At 42.8% G+C, this 24,058-nt stretch overlaps 1 protein-coding gene and 2 non-coding genes across 3 annotated transcripts in view; 1 reads left to right on the top strand and 2 right to left on the bottom strand.

Annotated features, from left to right (window-relative positions):
* The window catches only part of LOC126427238 (ankyrin-2-like), a 58,434-nt gene extending 34,583 nt beyond the window's left edge, over window positions 1–23,851 (bottom strand). The window contains exons 1-3 of the mRNA XM_050089478.1: window positions 23,721–23,851; window positions 11,563–11,697; window positions 11,393–11,440 (exon numbers count right to left, since the gene is read on the bottom strand). Of these exons, the coding sequence (XP_049945435.1) occupies window positions 11,393–11,440; window positions 11,563–11,650 (136 nt within the window). The 5' untranslated portion in view covers window positions 11,651–11,697; window positions 23,721–23,851. The remainder of the gene's footprint in view (window positions 1–11,392; window positions 11,441–11,562; window positions 11,698–23,720) is intronic.
* On the bottom strand, window positions 1,980–2,054 carry Trnas-uga (transfer RNA serine (anticodon UGA)). The gene has a single exon. It is a non-coding gene; the product is annotated as a tRNA-Ser (tRNA).
* Window positions 2,389–2,463, top strand: Trnas-cga (transfer RNA serine (anticodon CGA)). The gene has a single exon. It is a non-coding gene; the product is annotated as a tRNA-Ser (tRNA).
* Window positions 23,852–24,058: the final 207 nt, after the last annotated feature.

Below are 24,058 nucleotides of genomic sequence, written 5' to 3'. Positions count from 1 at the left end.
CTATTCATATGGGATGAGAACGTGACGAATTGTGGCTGGCCACAGGAGGTCTTGGGTTGGGGGAAATGGTAGATGGCGCAAAGAGAGTCGCATTACAGGCATCTGGAGTGCACCCATTAGTGGTTTGTATCCATGATGGGCCCATACATCATACATATGCCAGCAACAACAGCCTCTTTGCAGCAACTGGAATTCAAACATTGCCTGCCAAATCAAATGGAGAATAAATGGAGGGTGTCCACAGCTGCACTGGATCCTGCAAAGAAAACCTACACAATCCATTGATACAAGAAGGTATGTGGCTGTTCTGATTCTAGGGAAAATGGCGATTTGTGAGGATGACCATGTGGACTGATGAAATTAAATTGAATAGCAAGAATCAGAATTCTGTTGATGATAATTGGGGCCATTGTCAGTGACAAAGGCTTGTGTGACGCCTTTAAGGGCGAACAACCATGCAGCAATCTGGATCGTCTTCGCTGAGGTTGTGAATGGCATGAAAAACACAAAGCAGAACCCACTGCTCACAATCAAAATCAGACGCCACACAGATCCAAGCAATGGGCCAGCAAAGTCCAAATGAAGACAGGACCAATGAGTCACCATAGGAGGCCATGGAAAATACTGACAGGAGGGCACAGCTTGCTTGTTTTGACATGTGAGGCACCCTTTCACCATTCTCGCATTAAATGTCTCCATACCCTTCCAGTGGATGTATTGCTAGGAGAGTCAAAATGACTTCCCAATGCCATAGGGTTCTGGGAATGAGGACCTGAGCATGGCCCATCGCGACCTTTATCAGCGCAATGTGATGCAAGGATAAAGACTTTTGCTGCGTGCCGGCCGCGGTGGCCGTGCAGTTCTAGGCGCTGCAGTCCGGAACTGTGGGACTGCTACGGTCGCAGGTTCGACTCCTGCCTCGGGCATGGATGTGTGTGATGTCTTTAGGTTTGTTAGGTTTAAGTAGCTCTAAGTTCTAGGGGACTGATGACCTAAGATGTTAAGTCCCATAGTGCTCAGAGCCATTTGAACCATTTTTTTGCTGCATGCTACAGAAGGCTTGGAGGTCTGGGTACATGAGACATTACTTTGTCTGCAGGCTGTCTTTCTGTTGTATAATGCAAATCCTCCTGGAGGACATGGCCTGTCACTGTGTGATATCCCACAAAGCGTGCATCACTTGGAAGATGGGTCTTTGATGATGGCAGTCTCACTGTCCTCATGAAAACAGACTTCTGGATCCTCATGAAATTCTGGGTTGTGACTAACATGAAATCGCGATAGGATATCGGCATTGGCATGGGCGGCATTAGGGTGATATTGGATACAATAGGCATATCCTGAGAGAAACGGGGCCCACAGTAGCAAGTTGCTGAATACTTGAAGAGATGCATTAGAGGCTTATGATATGTCATGAGTGTGAAACGGTGGCTATAGATGCAGGCAGGGAAGCGTTTGCTGCCAAAGATGATGACCAAAGCCTCCTTTTCTATGTAGTTCCGCTATCCTGCTGTAAGTATCTTGGATACAAATGCAGTGGGTCGCTCCACGCCATTCTCAATATGGGACAAAAGTCTGCCAGTCAGCATCGGCCACTAATACCAATGGTTTCGTTGGATTGCATGCCATGAGACAGGTAGGTCGAAGAGGGCCTTCTTCAGGTTTTGGAACACCTTATTACATTAGGATGGCCACTTCCAGGGAACTCTGTTACAGAGCGAGTGGTGCCAGCATCGCTGAAGCATGGGGCATGAATGGTCTATAACAGTTTGGCTGACTTCGGCTGGAATGCATCTATCGAGGCTAGTAATTTTTGGATGGTAGGCACATAATGTAGTGTGAGCCATACGCCTGATGTCCTGAAGATGTGTCCTAAATATTCGATCTGGTGGATGAAAAAATAACATATGCCAAAATGAGATTTTCACTCTGCAGCGGAGTGTGCGCTGATATGAAACTTCCTGGCAGATCAAAACTGTGTGCCCGACCGAGACTCGAACTCGGGACCTTTGCCTTTCACGGGCAAGTGCTCTACCAACTGAGCTACCGAAGCACGACTCACGCCCGGTACTCACAGCTGTGAGTCGTGCTTCGGTAGCTCAGTTGGTAGAGCACTTGCCCACGAAAGGCAAAGATCCCGAGTTCGAGTCTCGGTCGGGCACACAGTTTTGATCTGCCAGGAAGTTTCATATCAGCGCACACTCCGCTGCAGAGTGAAAATCTCATTCTGGAAATATCCCCCAGGCTGTGGCTAAGCCATGTCTCCGCAATATCCTTTCTTTCAGGAGTGCTAGTTCTGCAAGGTTCGCAGGAGAGCTTCTGTAAAGTTTGGAAGGTAGGAGACGAGGTACTGGCAGAAGTAAAGCTGTGAGTACCGGGCGTGAGTCGTGCTTCGGTAGCTCAGTTGGTAGAGCATTTGCCCGCGAAAGGCAAAGGTCCCGAGTTCGAGTCTCGGTCGGGCACACAGTTTTGATCTGCCAGGAAGTTTCAACATATGCCAAGTTTACAACAAAGGTAAGCTTCTGTGAATGGGGAGAAGAACAACATCAGCTGTATAGTTTCCTACAACCAGAAAATTGTCAAGGTAGCTCATGGTCCCTGAGACGTCTTTAAGTGTAGCTCATCGCCCCCCCCCCCCTCCCCCCCCGTGAACCATGGACCTTGCTGTTGGTGGGGAGGCTTGCGTGACTCAGCAATACAGATGGCCATATTGTAGGTGCAAACACAATGGATGGGTATCTGTTGAGAGGCCAGACAAATGTGTGGTTCCTGAAGAGGGGCAGCTGCCTTTTCAGTACTTGCAGAGGCCACAATCTGGATGACTGACTGATCTGGCCTTGTAACACTAACCAAAACGGCCTTGCTGTGCTGTTACCGTGAACAGCTGAAAGCAAGGGAATCTACAGCCGTAATTTTGCCCGAGGGCATGCAGCTTTACTGTATGGTTAGCGATGATGGCGTCCTCTTGGGTAAAATATTCCAGTGGTAAAATAGTCCCCCATTCGGATCTCCGATCAGGGATTACTCAACAGGATGTCGGTATCAGAAGAAAGAAAATTGGCGTTCTACAGATCGGAGTGCGGAATGTCAGATCCCTTAAATGGGCAGGTAGATTAGAGAATTTAAACAGGGAAATGGATAGGTTAAAGTTAGATATAGTGGGAATTAGTGAAGTTCGGTGGCAGGAGGATCAAGACTTTCGGTCAAGTAAATACAGGGTTATAAATACAAAATCAAAGAGGGGTAATGCATGAGTAGGTTTAATAATGAATAAAGAAATAGGAGTGCACGTAAGCTACAACAAACAGCGTAGTGAAAGCCTTATTGTGGCCAAGATAGACATGCAGCCCATGACTACCACAGTAATACAAGTTTATATGCCCACTAGCTCTGCAGATGATGGAGAAATTGATGAACTGTATGATGGGATAAAAGAAATTATTCAGGTAGTGGAGGGAGACGAATATTTAATAGTCATGGGTGACTGGAATTCGAGAATAGGAAAAGGGAGAGAAGGAAACATAGTAGGTGAATATGGATTGGGGATTAGAAAAGAAAGAGGAAGCTGTCTGGTAGAATTTTGCACAGATCATAACTTAATCATAGCTAACACTTGGTTCAAGAATCATAAAAGAAGGTTATATACATGGAATCATCCAGGAGATACTAGGAGGTATAAGATAGGTTATAAAATGGCAAGACAGAGATTTAGGAACCAGGTTTTAAATTGTAAGACATTTCCAGGAGCGGATAAGGACTCTGACCGCAATCCATAGGTTATAAACTGTAGATTGAAACTGAAGAAACTGCAAAAAGGTGGGAATTTAAGGAGATGGGACCTGGATAAACCGACTAAACCAGAGGTTTTCCAGAGCTTCAGGGACGGCATAAGGGAAGGACTGACGGGAATGGGGGAAAGAAATACAGTAGAAGAAGAATGGGTAGCTCTGAGGGACGAAGTAGTGAAGCCAGCAGAGAATCAAGTAGGTAAAAAGACGACGGCTAGTAGAAATCCTTGGGTAACAGAAGACATATTGAATTTAATTGATGAAAGGAGAAAATATAAAAATGCAGTAAATGAAGCAGGCAAAAAGGAATACAAAGGTCTCAAAAATGAGATCGACAGGAAGTGCAAAATTGCTAAGCAGGTATGGCTATAGGACAAATGTAAGGATGTAGCGGCTTATCTCACTAGGGGTAAGATAGATACTGCCTACGGGAAAATTAAAGAGACCTTTGGAGAAAAGAGAGCCACTTGTATGAATATCAAGAGCTCAGATGGAAATCCAGTTCTAGGCAAAGAAGGGAAAGCAGAAAGGTGGCAGGACTATATAGAGGGTCTATACAAGGGCGATGTACTTGAGGACAATATTATGGAAATGGAAGAGGATGTAGATGAAGATGAAATGAGAGGTACGATACTGTGTGAAGAGTTTGACAGAGCACTGAAAGATCTGAGTCGAAACAAGGCCCCAGGAGTAGCCAACATTCCATTAGAACTACCGACGGCCTTGGGAGAGCCAGTCCTTACAAAACTCTGCCATCTGGTGAGCAAGATGTATGAGACAGGCGAAATGCCCTCATACTTAAAGAAGAACATAGTAATTCCAATCCCAAAGAATGCACGTGTTGACAGATGTGAAAATTACCGAACTATCAGTTTAATAAGTCACAGCTGCAAAATACTAACACGAATTCTTTACAGGCGAATGGAAATACTGGTAGAAGCCGACCTCGGGGAAGATGAGTTTGGATTCCATAGAAATGTTGGAACACATGAGGGAATACTGACCTCATGACTTATCTTAGAAGAAAAGCAAATCTACTTTTCTAGAATTTGTGGACTTAGAGAAACCTTTTGACAATGTTAACTGGAATACTCTCTATCAAATACTAAAGGTGGCAGGGGTAAAATACAGGGAGTGAAAGGCTATTTACAATTTGTACAGAAACCGGAAGGCAGTTATAAGAGTTGAGGGGCACGAAAGGGAATCAGTTGGTGAGAAGGGAGTGAGACAGGGTTGTAGCCTCTCCCCGATGTTATTCAATCTGTATATTGAGCAAGCAGTAAAGGAAACAAAAGAAAAATTCGAAGTAGGTATTAAAATACATGGAGAAGAAATAGAAACTTTGAGGTTCACCGATGACATTCTAATTTTGTCAGAGACAGCAAAGGATTTGGAAGAGCAGTTGAACAGAATGGATAGTGTCTTGAAAGGAGGATATAAGATGAAAAACAACAATAGCAAAACGAGTATAGTGGAATGTAGTCGAATTAAGTCGGGTGATGCTGAGGAAATTAGATTAGGCAATGATACACTTAAAGTAGTAAAGGATTTTGCTATTTGGTGAGCAAAATAACTGATGATGGTCTCAGTAGAGAGGATATAAAATGTAGACTGGCAATGGCTAGGAAAGCGTTTGTGAAGAAGAGAAATTTGTTAACATCGAGTATTGATATAAGCGTCAGGAAGTCGTTTCTGAAAGTATTTGTATGGAGTGTAGCCATGTATGGAATTGAAACATGAACGGTAAATAGTTTGGACAAGAAGAGAACAGAAGTTTTCGAAATGTAATGCTACAGAAGAATGCTGAAGATTGGTAGATCACATAACTAATGAGGAAGTATAGAATAGAATTGGGGAGAAGAGAAGTTTGTGGCACAACTTGACAAGAAGAAGGACCGGTTGATAGGACTAGTTCTGTGACATCAGGGGATCATAAATTTAGCATTGGAGGGCAGTGTGTAGGGTAAAAATCGTAGAGGGAGACCAACAGATGAATACACTAAGCAGATTCAGAAGGATGGAGGTTGCAGTAAGTACTGGGAGATGAAGAAGCTTGCACAGGGTAGAGTAGCATGTAGAGCTGCATCAAACCAGTCTCAGGACTGAAGACCACACCAACAACATAGTACCTCCAAGAAATTGATGTAACTTTGTCGATGCCAAACGGAAGCTATGTATATTGGAGCAATCCAAAAGGAGTGGCTATGATGTTTATGATTTCAGTCTCCTGGGAGCCGTTACGCAGTGTGAGGTGTAGATACGCATCATGAAGATCATTTTGGGCAAATAAGCATAATGAAGATCATTTTTGGCAAATACCATAGACCCAGCGAGATGTAAACAGTGTCCTGAAGCATGGGAGTGGTATATCTGACGACTACAGATTGGGCATTCACAGTGTCCTGGAAGTCACCACCAATGCTGCCAGCGCCTGATGGTTTCTCCACAGTCAAATAGGAAGGGCCCTTTGGCTGTGTGTTACTGGGATGAAGACGCCCTCATCCTGAAGATGTTGCAAGTCCTGTTGAGGCTTATCCTGGTATGCAAACTCGACGCTACGGACCTTAAATAATTTTGGAGTTTGGAGCTGCAGTAGGTGTAAGGGATATATGCGACTGAATCCCCAGGATGCTCACTGGCAGAACACTGGTCCTAATTTAACCAAGATGTAGGTGGTGTAGGGAGAGGCCCAGTGCTTGGACTGCATGAGAATTGGCGCAGAACTCAAGCCCCAAGGCATGGAATAAGTCTATGCTGGACAGGTTAGAGACCTGAGGGGCCACAACCATCAGAATCCAAGCTGGAGTTACTGTAACGCCACAGTAGCGTTTGCTATGGAAAAGTCCTCTAACAGGTATGTCCTGTAACAGAAATGGTGTTTTTACTAAAACTACATAACTCTGTTGTGCAGGGGTGCCTGGAGGAGACTTAATGGCTTGTGTAGCCCAGTCGATTACTGTAGCTGATGACCCAGTGTTAGTCTGGAAGGTGACTGGCTTGCTTTACAACTTGACTTGTATAGACAGCAACTGAGTGGACTGCAAGAGTATAGATAGGTACCAGCGCCGCTTCTGTAAAATATGGTTGGGAAGAATATTCCTTGGTGTCGCCCAGTCACCAGTCCACAGACATAGAAGTGGAGGTGTGGCCAATTTCAGCTTTGTGGGCACACTAACACCTAGTAACACAATTCACCTTGTGGAAATGGCATTGAGGACTGTCCCTGACTTGTGCTACAACCAATGTTCTTCCAATTTGGGTTATGTGGCAAATACCAAAATTGGGTCTTCGATAAAAGCTGCTGCTGTGGCAGCCTGCTCAGAAGCTCGAATGATAGGAAGTCATGAGATGAGCAATGGATCTTTGAGGTTCAGAAGATTCTATTGGAGGTTTTCATCAGGAAAGTGAGCTAAAATCTAGTCACAGATGAGAGCTGATGCACAAGGGATGCATTGTTGCACATGGGGACCAGCTTTCCTGGGAGAGACCCCGGACCCTAGCTATTGATTTAGGAATGTAGATTCTGACAGCTAAAGAACTTGCATTGAGCCGCAGCAATGTGTATCTGAGCATTGAAGTTTTATACGGCTTTCATGCATTCATGGCTGGACTATGGGTGCATGGTTTATGCATTGACGAGGCCTTTTGATTTGAATTGACACTGTCCACCTTGAGGGTCTGCAGTTGGCCACAGGTCGCTATAGGACAAGTCCCATACCCAGCCTATGTGCAGAGGCTGGGGGGGGGGGGGTCACCAGCAGCTCCACCTACTGCATCAGGCATGCAAGTTCCTCACAGCTCCAACTTCACCCACACTCTATAACGTTGCTCATCCCACTTATTTCCTACCGTTGAAGAGCCACAATGCCATTTGCGATCCACGTGCACCATGTGCTGGAGTCCCTCAGTGAGGAGCCAGTACTGCCCCAAATCCAGGGTTTTAACTGCCTGCTGCCATGGTTACTAGAGAGACCCAGAGTGATTTTAGATTTGGGGCGCTACAAGAGAGATTACACTTCTGCTTCCGCTTTTAATGACATATTTTCTGACATTTTACCTGGGCACCACAACAATATAGCTGTTTTTATGCACTTATCGCTACAGGGGGATCCTGTTGGTTGCTATGTTTTTTTGACAGATCTTGTCCTCAAGATCAGACTGCCTTAAGCGTTTACTGTCTTTTATGCAGAATTTTATGCGATCTTGCGGTCATTGGAGTGGGTGAGACGTTCTTCCAGTGATAAATTTCTTGTCTCATCCGATTTTCTACGTTCCCTTCACCCTGTGAGACGTTTGTACTCAGCAGGGAAGCTAGTCTCTGCTCCATCTACAACGACTGGGGATTTAGGTGTCTTTTTGCTGGGTACAAAAACACATCGGAATTGTGAGGAATGAAAGGACAGATCTGGCCGCCAAGAGGATTGTCTCGATTCTCAAGTATTACAGTGTGCCATCCTCCTGTATGCTATCACCTCGATGTTGAGCTTAAGAGTCTTGCATCCGTGGGAGGGTGAGTGGCTGGAGGAGACTTTGGTCCACAAAGAAAGCTCTGTTCTGGAGAACAGATGTAGCGTAAGTGCATAGGAAACACGACAGAACCCAAAGCACATGTGCTGCATTGCACTTCGTAATGTATTCCAGAGTTAATAAGAATCTAGATACTTGTATAGAATTCTTCTACCTAGGAAAAGCGTTCTACAGCGTGAAATGACTAGAAATACCGGGAAATTTGGGTATACAATGATATGTATAGGAACACAAAAGAAGCTATAAGAACGGAAGACTATGAGAAAAGAGATGTGCTTAATGAGGGTGTAACTTAATGGAACGGTGTTTCTCCGCCACTGTCTAATCTGTACATTTAGGAAACCGTAATTAAATAAAAGACAAACGTAGGAGATGGATTAACAGTCATGGTTATAAGTGCCATGGGGAAAATTCGCTGAAAACATTACTGTCAGTGAAGATCAGGAAGAATTATTAGGTCTGTTGTGTGGAATGGGGAGTCAAATGAATGCAAATATATACTTAGTGTGAACAAATGAACGATTAACGTAATGAGGAATACCAGAAACGAGATTAGCGTTAAATTTAACGTCAAAGTCTGGGATCACAAAATAGATGAAGGAATTTTGCTTCCTTGAAAGCAAAATTACAGATGAAGGACAAAGTAAGGCGGATTTCAGAGGCAGACATGCAGAGGGAAAGATGGCTTTCCTCCGTCGAAGGTGTCTACTACAACCAAACATAAGGAAAATATTTCTAAGATTTTACGTCCTGGTACGAATTTTCAACATGGAACGTGAGATAACCAGTTCTACTCTGGAGGTAAGAGGTTGGCACAGGGTGGAAGTTGCGACAGTGCATCAGACTAGGCAGAAGGTAAATGACACAAACTGAACAGGTACATGAGATGCTCAGATGTCACTGACATTAGACTTGCAGTGTATATCCTACAACAACTAACTCCCAATATTTTACATGAAAGTTATGAGTCACCTGTCTGTAACCACTGGGTAACTCAACCAAACCATCCTGCCTTCCAGAAATATACATCACATGATGTGGCAGTACATCATGTAAACAGCTGAAAACCTACTCTGGGGAACTAGATGGAATACATAGATATCATTCATGTTTTAATGCAACACTTCACCACAGTATTTGTCTTATCAAAACGAAATACACCATCATATGAACTCTTTAGAAAAAGGTGCCCTACACAAAATTCCAGGGAACTCTAATTGGATATTACAAATGTGGAGAACCTCAAATTATTAAAATAATTAATTCATACAATCAAATGTATTGAATTCCTTGCAATTAGGAATAAAAATAATTTGGCTTTCAGAGGAATATTCCTATCTTTGTATTTCTGTATACCTTAGAGCGTTGACACAGAAATTGTTCTTCTGTAAATAGCTTGCGTGATTTGACTAAAGCCTTTGTGCTGTTCAGCCTGCTATTAGCAATTATAAAATCAGTAACTCATCAGTTAACCGGCTAAAAACTTGTCTCATCACAGGAAGTTTCTGTGACATCAGAACAAGGAGTTACATTTTTGTATAGCCTAGCGTCCCCTTACGCTTCAAGTTTCTGGTAACAATCTGCACACAGCAGGCGTTAATTATGTGTGAAATTAAATTAATGCTTACAGACGACACCAACGTGGTTACTTAAAATTTATGATCTACAGACATCAATTACGTCCCATTCTAGAATGACATTTTGTTTACCATGTGGTTCCTTGAAACAGTGTACGTATCAACTACATACTGCCGGCCGCGGTGGTCTCGCGGTTCTAGGCGCTCAGTCCGGAACCGCACCACTGCTACGGTCGCAGGTTCGAATCCTGCCTCGGGCATGGATGGGTGTGATGTCCTTAGGCTAGTCAGGTTTAAGTAGTTCTAAGTTCTAGGGGACTGATGACCACAGATGTTAAGTCCCTTAGTGCTCAGAGCCATTTGAACCATTTTTGAACTACATACTGCTTCGAAAATGTAGACCAACTTGTAGTTACTTTCTGTAACGTATTGTTACAGAAAGCAAATAGCAATAATTTGATGGACATTCACTCAGATAGCAATCATAATAGGGAACATGACATATCTCACACTGTGAAGAGGAACATGGTTTATTATTGATTTACTAATGTTACTAACAAGAGAATCATAATGCTACTGGTATAGTTGCAGTATGTGCCATGTAACTGGCTCTTAAGGTCATACCTGTCTTCCTAAAATAACCATTATTTCCAAGAAAAGAGAAACTAGTATGTTGTTCAAAATAAACTGAAGGATTAAGTGCTACAAGTTATCTATATAGATGGGAATACTTAACACTCCTTCAAAATTTACTGTTTGTGTCCATGTGAAGGTTCTATGGAACTATGTTTTACATGAAAGCAAATCTTCAGCTGAACCACAATGATGACATCCACTATTAATTTAAAAACTCTGCCACTTATGAAAGGACACGTTGTAGGCAAACGTACCATAATTTTGAACCCATATCTCAATGAATTTAAACAGATAAGAAACAGGGATATAACGTAGTCAGCACAAGCATTACAATTTCTGATGGATACCTCCTGAGATGATTACCATTGTCAGATTCCTGTTTCTAATTGGTTATATAAATATTGTGAACGTGAGAAGGTTTTTCTGTAGTCAATATAAATTTATGGAAGGCGGTGTACAATGTACTACTGTAATCCTGGAAGACATGTCAAATACCTGTATATCACGACTACTTATGTGAAATAGATTCTGTTTAGCTTCGTCTATTCATGTGTTATATTGATCTAGACGGGAGCACTAAACCTTTATGAAAATAATTTAGAAAAAGGCCATGATTACCACTCTCAAGGTCTACCAACACGTATGTAACACATATGTAAACTGTATTCCAACTCATACCGACTATAAAAACAAAAGTAATAATATAGAAACTCAGTGAACTTAGAGATTTTATGCATAATAATCAAATGACCCAAATCAGTTATTAAATCATCAAATACGCCTACCAATGAGATAAGTTTGCACTGCATGATTTTCTTGAACCATGAAAAGTTTCTGGAAATAATGGAAAATTATGACACTTACTCATATTGTCAGTTCCAAAGTGGTAGACTGTGACTTCGGGATCTAATCCTGAAAAACAAATATATAAAATACTTAATGAAAATATTGAATATGTTTTTCATTACCTACTAAAACTGGTTATTCATTATCATATACAGACTTACGTCAATTTATACAAGTAAAATCTTTACCTGTACTGGGATGAGAGTCGCTATAGTCGGCAGCAGCGAGAACTGTGACAAAAATGCAGATGAACCAACTAACGCTTCTGCAGAACATGATGTAAGGACAATGCTGTCAGGCCAAATAAACAACTGCTGGAGAATCTGTAAATTTATGAGTAAATATATCTTCACAATTCATTTACTTTCAACAAACTGGATAGAAAATCTAAATTAATATAATAACCTAATTTGGATTACGATGGTTAATGCGGAAACCACACTAGGAGGTTCGAGAAATCGTTAAGCCAACTATCCAAGAGTACTCTGTCAAAATTTCAAAGCGAAATTCGCATTCGTACAGAAGGAAATTCTTCCCATATAAGATTTATCAGGGGATGAATTACTGGAGAAATGTGTAGGTGGCCACACACAAAATGCTAATGAAACTTTTAATTCCACTATTTGGTGATTAGCTCCCAAACACTTGCACTCCGGACTAAAAGTGGTTGATTTGGCGCCGTATTTAGCAGCTGGCTTATTCAATGAAGGAAATTCATCCCTTCTGATGGCCATGAACGAGGCAGGAATTTTAGGAGACACGTAAAGCTTCAGTTATGCCGAACAAATGGATAACCAGTGCGTATGCTGGCAGAATCGACGTAGCTCATTGAAACGAAGGAAGGTCGGATAGCTCGGGAAGCACTGCTGCAAGCGCAAAACGAAGCCTCTGAGAAAGAAGAAGGATTACTATATGGCTCTGGAATCGCAGATCAATTGGTAAGCATTTTACATTATTGTTGACTTCCTTGAATTTCCAGTTTCCAAGAATTGATTTCTCAAACGCGTTCATCTCCAAATGACTATTTTGACATTTGCGTCCAGTCTAACTCAAAAAGTATTGAATCGATCATTATTAAATGTGATAATATGATTGGTATAAAATTACTAATTATATGAACCAACTTATGAGGAGATGTCACGATTGCACGGGTATTTTTCTTCGCCTAAATGGAGAAAAAAACGTGAAAATCGCAGTAAATTGTTCCAACGCCTGCACAGTTTTTAATTTTCATTATTTTCACCTGCATTGAGGCTCATATTCTTAGAAAATAAGTTAGTAATGTAAATTCAAATCCTTTCTGATTTCAGATGAAAATCGGAATGGCTACACTGCACGTAATTGGAGAACTATACTCACAATCTTCAGCGGATATCACAGAGCAACTCTGTTATTTTTGGCTGAAATTGATCAAAAAATTCACAAAAACTCACGGACTTTGAACATCGTCTGGCGATTAGACGTCACTTTTATAATACGTGTGTATGCGAGATTTCCACACTCCTACACATCCCTAGGTCCACTATTTGACATGTAATGGTGAGATGGAAACGTGAAGCACCAAATACAGCACAAAAGCGTACAGGCCGACCTCGTCTGTTGACTGACAGAGACTGCCGACAGTTGGAGAAGGTCGTAATGTGTAACAAGCAGACATCTATCCAGACGAACACACAGGAATTCCGAACTGCATCAGGATCCACTGTAACTACTATGACAGTTAGGCGGGAGGTGAGAAAACTTGGATTTCACAGTCGATCGGCTGCTCGTAAGCCACACATCACGCAGGTAAATGCCAAACAAAGCCGCGCTTGCTGTAAGGAGCGTAAACATTGGACGACTGAACAGTGGAAAAACGTAGCGTGGAGTGACGAATCACGGTACACAATGTGGCCAGCCGGTGGCAGGTGTGGTTATCGAGAATGTCCAGTGAACGTCATCTGCCAGCGCGTGTACTGCAAACAGTAAAATTCGGAGGCGGTGGTGTTATTGTGTGGTCGTGTTTTTCATGGAGGGAGCTTGCACCCCTTGTTTTTTTGCGTGGTACTATCACAGCACAGGCCTACACTGATATTTTAAGCATCTTATTGCTTCTCACTGTTGTAGAGCAATTCGGGATGGCTATTGCATCTTTTAAAACGATCGAGCACCTGTTCATAATGCAGAGTCTAAGGCGTCTGTAGAAGACAATAATACCCCTGTAACGGACTGTACTGCACAGAGTCTTGATATGAGTCCTATGAAACACCATTGGGATGCTTTGGAACACCGACATCATGCCAGGTATCACCGAAGAACATCGATATATCTCTTCAGTGCAGCACTCCATGAAGAATGTGCTGCCATTCCCCAGGAAACCTTCCACCACCTGATTGAACGTATGCCTGCGAGTATGGAAGCTGTCATCAAGGCAAAGGGTGAGCCAACACCATATTATATTCCAGCATTAGTGATGGAGAGGCCACGAACTTGTAAGTTATTTTCAGCCAGGTGTCTGAATACTATTGATCGCATTGTGTATTTTCAAGGTCAAAATCTTACATGAGTCATCTCGCATATATTAAGAGAAAATCAGGCACTCCCTCATACATTACTCACTCACTGTCTTTATGTACAACAAAGCATTTACACATCATTACACAGAATGTTACCAGTTTCCTGTATAGTGGTAAAGTCAAAACCAGTTCACAATAATTGTACAAATCGCACCACTTGTGGAAGTGCACTGTGTCAAGAATGCGAGAGAAGAGCACTGGCAGAGAAACCAACATTCTGGTACATTTTGAAAATTACGGGGTACACGAGGTCTTGTACAGGCTGGACTTGAGGGTCGTTCATCAGTCTGTTAATGAAGTACTGGTGCAGGAAAGAGAGAAGAAGGTAGCGCACGTTTAGAGAAAGCTGGTTTCTGGTACCAGAGAGCAGAGAAGGGAACAGTCCGCAAAGTGCGGTCAGCTACGACAGAAGGCTGAAAATACAGGAGCGTCTGCTCTGCATGGCGACTGCGTCACAAGAGGGCGACATTTCAGTGTCCTCTGCTCCACAGTACGCGCCCAGTGGCAACATGTGACCCCTTTCTCAAGCTTCCCAAATGGCTGTGGGGTACATTCAGCAGAGGAATGAAATCGTACCCTGTCAACGGATTTTTCTAGATAGAGCCCCATATGCTATGCAGGGTTCTACATCTACATCTACATCTACGTGATTACTCAGCTACTCACAATAAAGTGCCTGGCAGAGGGTTCAATGAATCACCTTCAAGATGTCTCTCTACCGTTCCACTCTCGAATGGTGCGCAGGAAAATCCAGTACTTAAATTTTTCTGTGTGAGCCCCAATTTCTCTTGTTTTATAGTGATGATCATTTCTCCCTATGTAGGTGGGAGCCAACTGAATGTTTTCGTAATCGGAGGAAAAAGCTGATGATTGAAATTTCATAAGAAGATCCCATTGCGACGAAAAACACTTTTGTTTTAATGATTCCCACTCCAATTCACATATCATTTCTGTGGCACTATCTCCCCTATTTCGCGATAATATAAAACGAGCAGCCCTTGTTTGAAATTATCAGGTGTCATCTGTCAGTACCACCTGATGGGGATCCCACACCGCGCAGCAGTACTCCAGAATAGGGCGGACAAGCGTGGTGTAAGCAGTCTCTTTAGTACACCTGTTGCGCCTTCTAAGTGTTCTGCCAACGAATCTCAGTCTCTGGTTTGCTCTACCCACAACCTTATCTATGTACTCGTTCCAATTTAGGTTATTTGTAACTGTAATCCCTAAGTATTTACTTGAATTTGCAGCCTTCAGATTTATGTGAGTCATCGCGTAATCGAAATTTAGCGGATTTCTTTTAGTACTCATGAGAATAACTTCACAGTTTTTTTATTCAGTGTCGATTCCCATTTTCAACACCACACAGATATCTTATCAAAATCATTTTACAATTCGGTTTGGTCATCTGATGACATTACAAGACGATAAATGACAGCATCATCTGCAAAGATCCTAAGACGGCTACTCAGTTTTTTCCCTATGTCGTTAATATAGATCAGGAACATTAGAGAGCCTATAAAACTTCCTTGTTGGACGCCGGATATTACTTCTGTTACTCTATGTCTTTCCGTCTGTTACTACGAACTGTGACCCTTCTGACAGGAAATCACGAATCCAGTTGCACAACTCAGGCGATATTCCATAGGCACGCAGTTTGGTTGGAAGAAGCTTGTGAGGAACGGTGTCGAAAGCCTTCTGGATATCTAAAAATAGGAATCCCCTGTCGATAGCACTTATTACTTCGTGAGTAAAAAGAGTTAGTTGTGTTTTAAAATAATGATATTTTCAGAGTCCGTGCTGATTATGTGTCAATAAAGCGTTTTCTTCTCGGTGCTTCATAATGTTCGGATGTACCGATTGGTCACATAGGCGCTGCAAAAACTCATGCTAGTTTCCAGGACAGCAGCTTGGCTGCAGATATGTGTGTAAAAGAAAATTTAAAGTATACAAACAGGGCGACTAAAATAAAATTAGCACCGAAAATATTGCGGAGATGGAAAGTGCTGTTGATGCGCAGTTATCACAGAACGTGCAGATAGTCAGGGGCTGTTTATTGTTGGCCAATAAACAGTTTGTAATAATATTTATAAAGTGTATTTTTTGTGCAAAAGTACACTTTTTGAATGGAACAATTCTTATTGACATTAAGAAACTAAAAATAGCGTAAATTATGTTAGTTGATTTGTTGCAGGATTCTAGTGCAAGCTGCTTACAATATAAATACTTTGGAAAGTTGCCACACTGTCACTTGTACAATACCTGTAGTAGTACACACCAAAGAACAACACAAATGCATGCACTAGTTATGTGCATTCTGGGCCGTAACGAGGTAACTGTCCATCACAGGTTGTGTTCAAAATGACCACCAGCAGTGGCAGAACACGTTTCCTATCTGGTATGGAGCGACTGCTGCACACATGCTAGCGTTTCGTCGAACATCTCCGAGCAGGCTGCAGTTATGCGTCGTTATGTATCATTGGGTGTAGTTGGTATGTCCTTGCAGACAGCGTCTTTCAGCTTTCCCCACAGAAAAAGTCAACAGGCATCAAATCTGGAAAATGGGGCACCTAACGTACTGGTCCTCTGCATCCAATCTAACGTTTTGGAAACAATTTGTGAAGACATGCTGTAATACTCCACGCACTATGTACTGGACAGCGGTCATATTGGTAACACAGGTTCCTCTCTGTGTGCAGAGGAAAGCCTTCTAGTATCTGTGGGAGATGGTTTGTTAGGAGGCTGTGATAGTTGTACGCATTCAGTGTTCTATCTATGAAACTCATGCCTATGATCTGACGGTTTACTATCCCACAGCACTGTTTACACTCCATGGGCGCTGATGTTCCACCTGAGGAAGCCAATGGGGATTGTCAACACACCAATAGCGCACGTTTTGGTGGTTTACCTCGCTTCACCACTAAACAAGGTACGTAATACATATGGAGTACTAGTCGCAATTCCCATGTACAGAAGTTAACACGATTCTTATAATTGATTCCATGGAGCTCTTCATTGAGGTAGATGTAATGGGGATGGAATTTAGGCTGATGGGGAATGTGTAGGACACTTGCCTGACCCATGTCACTTACACATGCGATTGCACAGGAGGTAAAGTGTTGATCAACTGCAACAACAGGAAGAACGTTAATTTCCCGCTCTTCTGTCATCATTTGCTTCATTCTGTTACGTTCCCTAGTTCTTACACTATCACTTTCACACAACTGATTGAGAAGATGGTCGAGATTGGGATCCTGCCGCAAGCACTGTAGAAGAACAAACTGCATTCTTCCTACACTCTCCATGCACCATGAGCGTGTCAGCTTTTTCTGCACTGATAAATCCCGTTGTATACACATGAGCTACTGCTTAGACTGTCACATAGAAAACTGATAGCACTGCTCTCTGGGAACACACAAGCTCACTGTAAACGAACATAACAACATCGATCTAACAACTACGCAGGTCGAATGGCACATAGAAGTGTCAGTGTGGAAACTTCTCACAATGTGGTATTTCATAACTGGCTTGCACTAGACTTCTGCAGCAAACAGCACCGAAATTCTAGTTTACCCTATTTTTAGTTTGTTACTGGCAATAAGATTTTTTTCATTAGGAAACTCGCAGGTACAGAAAATACACTAAGTATTATTACAATCTGTTTATTGGATAGCAGTACGAGACCCTGGCTTCGAATTCATTCTGTGAAAACTGCACGTCAATAGCACTTTCCATTTCCATAATATTTGCAGTCCAAGCTTTAGATGGTTCACCCTGCAGACGCCATACAGAGCACAACCACATATATGTCAAGAGAATTAATTGGTTTCAAGCCACCCAGTATTATAGGTGTGTTGTGGGAGTATTATCGGCTTGTTTTGTCGTCACGTTTAATAGGGGCTACATGTCTGGGTGAGCATGGCTGGGGGAGGTTGAAATACATGGAAAAGGGGATGCTAGAGACAAGGGCAGATGGTGATGGATTGGGATAAAGAGGAATGGAAAGAGAGATGGAGCATCAAGAGATGAATAATGAGAGCTTTATAGCGTGAAATCACGAATTCAGTCGCAGATAGGATTGTAATTTTATTAGAAGCTGGTTGTAAGCAACTGTTTCAATAGTTATCGGTAGGCCTAGAATTATGAAATCAACTGCAGGTCCTCTGTCGATAGCAGTAATTACTTTGTGTGAACAAAAATCCACTAGCGTTCCATAAGAAAGATATTTTCCGAGTCAGTGCTGTCCATGTGCCAATAATTCAAGGTACTTTATAAAGTTGGAACAGCCCGTATGCTCCTAAATCGTACTGACTATAATGTCTGTGATATATGTGTACAGTTTAGATGACCAGTTGTATGTCACTGTCCCCACAGTTTCACTTGCGAACCTGTATGGCTCATATATTGTATACATCTCTGCCTACTCGCTGTCTTCACCCATCTCCACTTCACCCCTCTGTCTGTCCATCTAATCCTATGCTCTCATCATTTTCCATCTTACCACTACTCATCTACACTATTCATTTGGCTCCTGCATCCCCCCATCTCATTCTCCCTCTATCTCTGATTATCTCCTCCATTTTCTCTCTCTACATCTCCTCCTCCCCTCTCTCACACTGTCCATATTCTCCACCCCTTCTCTCCATTTTCTCCTTCCCCTTTTCTCACTGTACATATCCTCCACCCCACTTTGTCAACAGCCTCTCCTCACCCTCCCTCTCCATCTCTTCCTGCCCCCAGTCTGTTATTCCATTTAAATCTGCCCCCACTCTATATCCATTTCCTCTTGCACCCTCTCCCTTCGCATCTTCCATCCTTCCCTGTCCATATCCTCCTGGCCTCTTTCTCTTATCCATCTCCTTCTGCCACCATTTCTCTTTCCATCATCACCTACACCTCTCTACCTTTCTGTCCTCATCTCCCTCTTCTCCAAACCCATCTCTTCTTCGCTGACCATTGTGGCCGAGCAGTTCTAGGCACTCCATTCTGGAACTACAGGGCTGCTTCGGTCGCAGGTTCGTATTCTGCCTTGGTCATGGATGTGTATGATGTCCTTAGGTTAGTTTGGTTTAAGTAGTTCTATGTCTAAGGGACTGATGACCTCAGATGTTAAGTCCCATACTGCTTAGAGCCATTTATAACCATCTCTTCTTCCCCATCTTTGTTCCTCTCCTCCTACCCATCTCTCCCACATATCTACTGTAGTCCCCTCTCCTCATTCATCTTCTACTCCCAGCCTATCAGTGTTCATTTCCTCCCACACCCATCTCCCTTTATGTTTTCTATTGCCCCTCCTCTCTCGGTCCATCACCTCCTATCATCTCCCCCTGCCTCCACTTACCCTGTCCATCATTTCCTGGTCCCTACCTCAGTCTATCACCTCCTCTATCTATTTCAACATTCCTCAGCCATGCCCACTCACAAATGTAGCCCCCACTAAACATGTCGACAAAGCAGGCTGATAATATTCCCACCACATACGTATTGTGAAGTGCAGCTTACACATCAGGGGCTTGAAACCAATCACTGCTCCTGTCAAATAAGTTGTCATGCAAAGAAGATCGATAAAGCAGGTCGGTTCTACTTGAACCCAACACACTATCGTTCAGTACAGCCTACCCACTGTCAAACCATTTCGTACTCTCGGTTAGTAGGCTTCACAGTAAAGCAGGTTCCTAAGGCCATCCACTACTACTTAAACACAACTTGCCTATTATACGGCTCAGCCAATATGGCATGGGCTGACAAAATACGATATTGTCTCTATTCCCACTCCTGTCGAGCTGGAAGGCTACAAGACAAGCAGTGATGATGCTCGTACAGTCATGTAGTTTGTTTGTTTGCCATGTTTCGGTGAAATGGGTCCAGTGATTTAATGGGAGATCATAGACATACACTACGTGAACAAAGGTATCGGGACACCCCCATAAACATATGTTTTTCATATTATGTAAATTGTTCTGCTACCTACTGCCAGGAACTCCATATGACCGACCTCTGTAGTCATTAGTCACCGTGAGATAGCAGAATGGGCGCTCTGCGAAACTCATAGACTTCGAATGTGGCCCGGTCATTGGGTGTCACATGTGTCATACGCCTGCACGCAAGATGTCCACAATCCTAAATATCGCTAGGTCCACTGTTTCCAATGTGATACAGCACAAAAGCGTACAGGCCGATTTCTTCTGTTGACTGACAGAGAGCGCGTAGAGTTGAAGAGGGTCGTAATGTATAATAAACAGAAATCTTCCCAGATCTTGATACAGGAATTTCAAACTGCAGTACGATCCACTGCAAGTACTATGACTTAGGTGGGCGGTGAGAAAACTTGGGTTTCGTGGTCGAGCGGCTGCTCATAAGCCACACATCACACCGGTAAATGTCTAACGACGCCTCGCTTGGAGTAAGGTGTGTAAACGTTGGAAGATTGAACAGTGGAAAAACGTTGTGTGGAGTGACGACTCAAAGTAGATAATGTGGAGATCAGATGTCAGGGTCTGGGTGTGGCAAATTCCTAGTGAACGTCATCTGCCGGCGTGTGTAGTGCCGACAGTAAAATTCTGAGGCGGTGGTGTTATGGTGTGGTCTTGTTTTTCATAGAGGGGGCTGCACCCCTTGTTGTTTTGCGTGGCACTACCACAGCACAGGCCCATATTTATATTTTAAGCATCTCATTGCTTCTTGCTGTTGAAGAGCAATTCGGTAATGGCGACTGCATCTTTCAGCAAGATCGAGCCCCTGTTCATAATGCACTGCCAGTGGCGGAGAGATTAAACGACAATAACATCCCTGTAACGAACTGGCCTACACAGATTCCTGACCTGAATCCTATAGAACACCTTAGCTATGTTTTGGAACGCCGTGGCAGGCCTCACCTACCGACATCGATACCTCTCCTCAGTGCATCACTCCATGAAGAATTGTCTGCCATTCCCAAGAAACCTTCCAGCACCTGATTCAACGTATGTCTGCGGGAGGGTTAGCTGTCATCAAGGCTAAGGGTGGGCCAGCACCATATTGAATTCCAGCATTACAGATGGAGAGGCCACGAACTTGTATGTTATTTTCAGCCAGGTGTCCAGACACTTTTAATCACATTTTACGTTTTGTACAGCAGAATGTCTTCAATATTGCGAGTGTCACATTCACTGAAGTGCATAACGTCTTTGCAGAGAAGTCTGGTGCGCTCTCCCGAGTCCATTAGGCATCTACGGGGGGCAAAACCTTCGTCAGATGCAGCAGGTATCCTGGCGAGAAGAGGTCCAACGTCAGAAACTGGTGGCACATACCCGGGGACTTTGATATGAAGCCTCCTCCCGCACCGTTGTCAAGCTTTAATGACGTCCGACGTTCGAAAACAAAACTCAAGAATTTGCATGTTGGGTCAGTTATCAATACTGAGTGTCTCAAGCTGGGCCACATCACAAATACATCTTCCATACAGGGTGATTCACGAAGATATGTAAATATTTTAATATGTCGTTCTATATGTAACAATATAGAAAAAAAGGTCTTATAAACATAGGTCCGCAATTGTTCAGTTACGGAGTTACGGGTAATAAAAGGTTTTACCAGAAATTTAGCAACTTCGATATTATGAAGATATCGCACAACTTTAAGAGGTTAAAGTAAAACACGATTTCGACTTATTTTGTTATTACTGGTGTGCTGAATATAATAAAACATGTCCCAGACGTGTACCTGCAGTGTATCGCCCAGTGAAGGAAAGGTTGTAACACAAGTAAATTTGTTTATTTTTCATTAAGAATGTAGAAACGTGTGTGTCATTGTTGGCTACCTTTAGTGAGTTGTTGCAGACGTTCCCTAACCTTGAAACGACTTAGTTTTCTGTACTGTTCAGTGAAAGAACACAATGAGAACAGTGTATTTAAGTAAAACCACATAGTAACTGTTGTAGTTTGTAGATTATTTATGAAATAGGAATGCCTTTCAAATTTACGACGTAGGAATACGCCACTATGGTGTTTATTTATGGAAAATGTTATGGCAATGATACAGCTGAAATTAACGAATATGGCGCACGTTATTCAACTCGATGGCTTCCAAATGGACGAATCATTAGTGGATTTCGATGTTACGGGAGACATGTTCTCTACCTAGCTTTCATAATCAGTACGAGAGCTCGATACGTGAAGACGATTATGAGGATATTATGGATGCTGTTCAACTTAGCCTGTGTACAGTACACGGCGTATCTCTCAACTATTAGGCATTTCACAATGTAAGATATGGTGTACAATGAAGTAAAATAATGTGTGTCTCTGCCATAAACAAAAAGTGCATCAGTTATCCGGGAGATCCAGCCCTCCGCTTGGAGTTGTGCAACTGGTTAAAAACTAATTGACAGTTACACAAATACGTTTTATTTTCTGATGAGGCACAGTTTACTCGAGATGGTATAAACACTTTATTGGACCATTCATTTTCCCAGGACGTCTAACTGGCGGGTCGTACTTACAATTCCTTCAAGAAGAAATGCCCCACTTACTCGAAGATACTCTGCTTGCTACGCAAATTCAAATGTATTTTCAACATGACGGCATGCCTCCACATTTCGCCAACGGAGTTACTGCACAATTAAATGAACATTTTTCCCAGAGATGGATTGGTGGTGGTGCTACACGTCTGTGGCCACCCAGATTTCCCGATATAACACCAACGGATTTTGTGTATGGGGATGGGTGAAAGATAATGATTATAATGACAAAATCAATACACGTGAGGCACGACTCGGTCACATTATGAATGCAATAGAAGAAATTAAGAACAACCCTGTGAAACTGAAACGAGCAACAAAATCTGTACACGTGCAGCTAAATGCACTGAACTAGGTGGAGACGTTTTTGAACATTTACTGTGATTGTGATTGTATTGCGAAATTGTATGTACTTTGTACAAGTTTCTTAACAGTGAGCTTTGTTTTTTTTCGGTTTAAAACGAATTCACGTGTGCTGTGGTATACATAACACCAGATTATGTGACACATTCATACGGTTTCAGATAACGCTTTTACCATAAATTTTCCAAAATTAAATTCTCTACACTTCCGTTGAAAACTTTGTGCAGTTGTCTGGAATTTAAAGAACAAATTAGACCAGGTAGTTAATAAATTCAAAATTTTACGAAATTATGCCTTTGCTTCTCTGGATGTTCTGGAAAACTACTGTGCATATGGGACATGTTTAGCTAGATTCGCCAGACCAATAACAACAAAATAAATTTAAATCATGCTTTACTTTAACCATCTATAGATTTGCGATGGCTTCATATTAGCGAAGTTGCTAAATTTCAGGCAAAATCTTTTACTACCCGTAGCTCCGTAACTAAACATTAGCGGACCTATGAACTTTTTTCTTTAGTTTTAAACGTAGCGTAACATATTAAAGTATTTTCATATCTTCGTGAATCACCCTGTAAATTAGGCCTGTACAGCCGTATTCCAGCAGATCTCTACTACTTCCATTGTGCGATCTGACAAGTTTGTATCGAAAGTACAATGCTTTCATGAATCTGTTTCGACGGCATACAACATATACCAATAATTAGTGCGGCTAGTGACGCCATTACGTAGACTACGCCGTAAGAATCAGTAGCTGCTGAAATGCGTAGATGACGTGAACCTATGACGGAATGCATATCAAGAGCTATTGCGCTATAGGTCGTAGGTACCGTTTTTGAGGGGGGTAGCATTGAGAGCAGGAGACCGTCAAGTTGAGGAAACTGATACGCTGAGCACTCCGCCGCAGTGCTGGAAGAAACACGTAGAGACTTACCAGATGTGTGAGTTCTGCTCTGTGCCACTGCAGCCAGTGTAGTGGGCTGTCGCGAAGACAGCCTTTTATCCTTATCTTGGCCACTGCTGGACTCGGCTGACACCTCCCAGCTACTGTATGCGCAGTCTGCCCTCTGCTCCACAACCCCTCCCCCTCTCACCCCCACCCCCACCCCCTCAAGCGTCGTCAAACTTTCCTGGCATCCGACATTGGAAGCGTTGTTGCGCAACGCCTCGCAGCACTGACCTCAAGGGCACGTGATAACTATGGCAACCGCTCTGCTGCTCATTCTGACCTCGCGGCATCTTCCAAAACGACTCCGTGTTAGCCAGGTACCT

The sequence above is a fragment of the Schistocerca serialis genome, chromosome 11, assembly GCF_023864345.2.
Source record: "Schistocerca serialis cubense isolate TAMUIC-IGC-003099 chromosome 11, iqSchSeri2.2, whole genome shotgun sequence".
Lineage (NCBI taxonomy): Eukaryota > Metazoa > Arthropoda > Insecta > Orthoptera > Acrididae > Schistocerca > Schistocerca serialis.
The sequence above is the reverse complement of the archived record's forward strand: the minus strand, read 5'-3'. Positions and strand labels throughout refer to the sequence as shown.